This window comes from Galendromus occidentalis, unplaced genomic scaffold (assembly GCF_000255335.2).
Source record: "Galendromus occidentalis unplaced genomic scaffold, Mocc_1.1 scf7180000076593, whole genome shotgun sequence".
NCBI classification, from domain to species: Eukaryota; Metazoa; Arthropoda; class Arachnida; order Mesostigmata; family Phytoseiidae; genus Galendromus; species Galendromus occidentalis.
This window is the reverse complement of record NW_003804582.1, coordinates 3,810-6,589: the sequence shown is the minus strand read 5'-3', so window position 1 is coordinate 6,589 and position 2,780 is coordinate 3,810. Positions and strand designations below refer to the sequence as shown.

At 51.5% G+C, this 2,780-nt stretch overlaps 1 protein-coding gene across 1 annotated transcript; it reads right to left on the bottom strand.

Moving 5' to 3' along the window:
* Positions 1–24: 24 nt before the first annotated feature.
* Positions 25–1,593, bottom strand: LOC100904934 (FACT complex subunit SSRP1; the record flags this gene model as incomplete). The annotated part of the gene is made up of 6 exons (XM_003739845.1): positions 1,434–1,593; positions 1,029–1,172; positions 724–852; positions 474–593; positions 146–389; positions 25–61 (listed from the first exon to the last, which is right to left on the bottom strand). Coding segments are annotated over exons 2-6 (674 nt in total), but the record flags the coding sequence as incomplete, so codon positions are not given.
* Between the last annotated feature and the right edge of the window lie 1,187 nt (positions 1,594–2,780).

The window sequence follows — 2,780 nt, the reverse complement described above, 5'->3', positions numbered from 1 at the left end:
GTAATCGAAGGTTTTCCATGGAGCTGGATGAAAGTCGTGAATATCTTGATGTCGTAGCGACCTGGAAGTGCGAAAGGGACCTATAGCGGCGCGAAATGAATCTCCAGAGGGTAGATATGAATCGATCCTCGATCGCCGTCCTCACCTCTCGGCGTGAGGCACTGAACGCCATTGAAGTTGGCAATCGCGTCTCCCGTAGCTTGTGTGATGCCAGCCCTCGACATGACGTTAGCTTTGAAGGCCTCGACGGCATCGACGTCTGGATTCGGATCCGTAGGGACGTAAAACCGCATCTCCATCATGCACGAGGGAGCGTCATCGTTCGGTTGGAACTCGAGAGTGACTTCATTCTTGCTCGTCGAACAATTCGACACGTACGCCAGCGGAATCTGCGCGAAGTTCCGAGAAAGAGTCAGAATATCGGCTGGTTCCGATTCTGAAAACAAAGCTTGCGGGATAGGAGGATCACTTACCTCGAAAGCTGGTACTTTGTCGATATCGAAGGACAATACTACCGGATCGAAGTTAACTGTGCCCCAGTTTCGACCCGTTAGAGAGAATTCCTTAGTCTTCATATCCAAATTATAAAACTCCTATAGGAGAAGGATGAATTAGTCAGCTCATGAATCTCAGAAGCCCAAAGTACTCGGCGGTATTTTCTCAGCCGTGAGGACGGCATACGTTCAAGCTTCTTCGTTGGGGAATCAGCCATTGGAATGATACCTTGAAGAACTCTCTCAGTTTCCCTCTCTCGTCATTCTGGAAACCTCCGAATCGATAGAGGGACGGGTTTTTCGTCTGTATTCTGAGACCGTATGCGCCGGCTAGTCTCTGCCAAAAGACACTCTCGACCTGGTGGGGAAATGGAGAGCTCAATACCAAAATGCCCAAACGGATCTCACCGAGTGAATTTTGCGGGCCGACCTCGATGAGTCCCCCACCCGAGCTTCCGAATCCTCGGGACAGCGATATAAGATGAAATACTCTATTATTAATCGTTATCACTTGGGAATTTGATTGGAGCTGACCTCGCCATTATTTATCTGGTCCACCTTGCCAGTCTTGGCGTTTTTGAACACGATGTTCTGGTCGGTGAGCTTCAACTTTCCCGGGGCCATAGCGCCTCGATCCTCTTTCCAAACATCGCCGTATTCGAATATGGAGTTCACCATCTGAAAAATCGGGAGTTCTGATAAAGCGTGGCAGGAAGCGCTTCCCCTTTCCGCTGATCCTCGAGCCTCGGCGCTAGAAGCCGTCACAACTTTCACAATCCTCGCAGAATAATCAGGACAGAGGGGGAACCACCGACTACTCGCAACTCAGAAGCAATATCTGAGCATGGCCGGCATGCGTTTGAGCGCAAAAAATTTCACTGATCGGCTTCGGGGGAGCTCAACAGCTTCGAGTAGACATGTCTCCGATATGACACTTACGTTGGCGCTTTGAACAACTACTGAAGGTAGCCGGCGGAAGGGACTCACTGTTGGGGATTTCCCAACACTCACTACCGTCCTTGAACTATCAGAGGACTCTTCTTTTCGGTAGGCTAGGCGGAACCGTAGTGCGGATGATGCTTCGAGTGGCTGATGTACTGTTGTGTTTGTCTGAGCCGCCGTCAGCGCGCGCCAGTAGCAGACGCCGCGTCTCCGCTCTCATAGATCACCGCCTCCAATACTCCGGGAATTTCGAAGTCGCGCGGCATCGAGTGACTCAAAGAGAGAAGTCTTCGGACCTTCAAGTCGCGTGTGTTGCAAGTTGCGAGGTTCAGCTTGTGTCCGAATCGGATGTGATAATCAGGGAATATGAAAGCTTGTACTGGCACACAAGATTGCTTAGTGAGATAGGGTCGAAGGCAGTAGGGTCGTCTCCGCTGTCGCTCAGCGTCACCAAGGCGAATCTGAAGCTCAGCCACCACACTCGTGAAGAATCGAAGAAGCACTCGGGTAGAGTTTCGACAAGACAGTGTGTTTATTGATTGAGAGGTTGTTTCTTGTACTATTGTCTGTGAGAAAGGGAAGCCTATGTTGAGGCGCCGATCCGGCACCCCTTCTACTTGATTGATGAGCACACCCCCGTATACTATGGGTCCTGTCAAGTATTACTCTATGGAAAGCGAGATGCGCCCCGTTCGGGACGCCACCTGGTGACACCGAATAAACGGAACTGTCGGTGCAGTGCGCGCACATAGTCGTCGGAAACGATCGGATCGTCATGATTATCTGATCACTGATCAGCCCTCTTCGAGTGATAAAACGTTAGACTGTCCCCTTCTCCCCACGAATCTTGCGTCCTCAACATGGTGCCGTGACCGGGATTCTCAGAGACCGGGACTTCCGTCACAGAACAAGAATCCAAGAAGACTACGCACAAGTCCGGACTCAACCGAGGAGACCTCGAAATAACAGGTATCCTGCATACAATCCGGACTCATAAGTCCTCACACCGACCATCACCGAATGCTATCACGTGCGCGGGCGCACCAAAACTGTCTGCTCTCCGCATCTTCATAGACGATGGAAATATCCTTCGAGTGAGAACACGCCTAGCTCAGGCGACCTTCCTCAACTACGAGGAAAGAAACCCCATCGTGCTCCTGGGGGATCCAGGCTAGCAAGAATGCTCATCGTCGACACACACCGCATCAACGCGCACTTTGGCGTCACTACGGTGCTCTCTCAACTTCGCAAGCGATATTGGATCACGCGTGGCCGACAGGTTATCCGCTCGATCATCTCGCGTGCGTAATCTGCAAACGAGACAGGGAACTCCCCGCGGTCAAC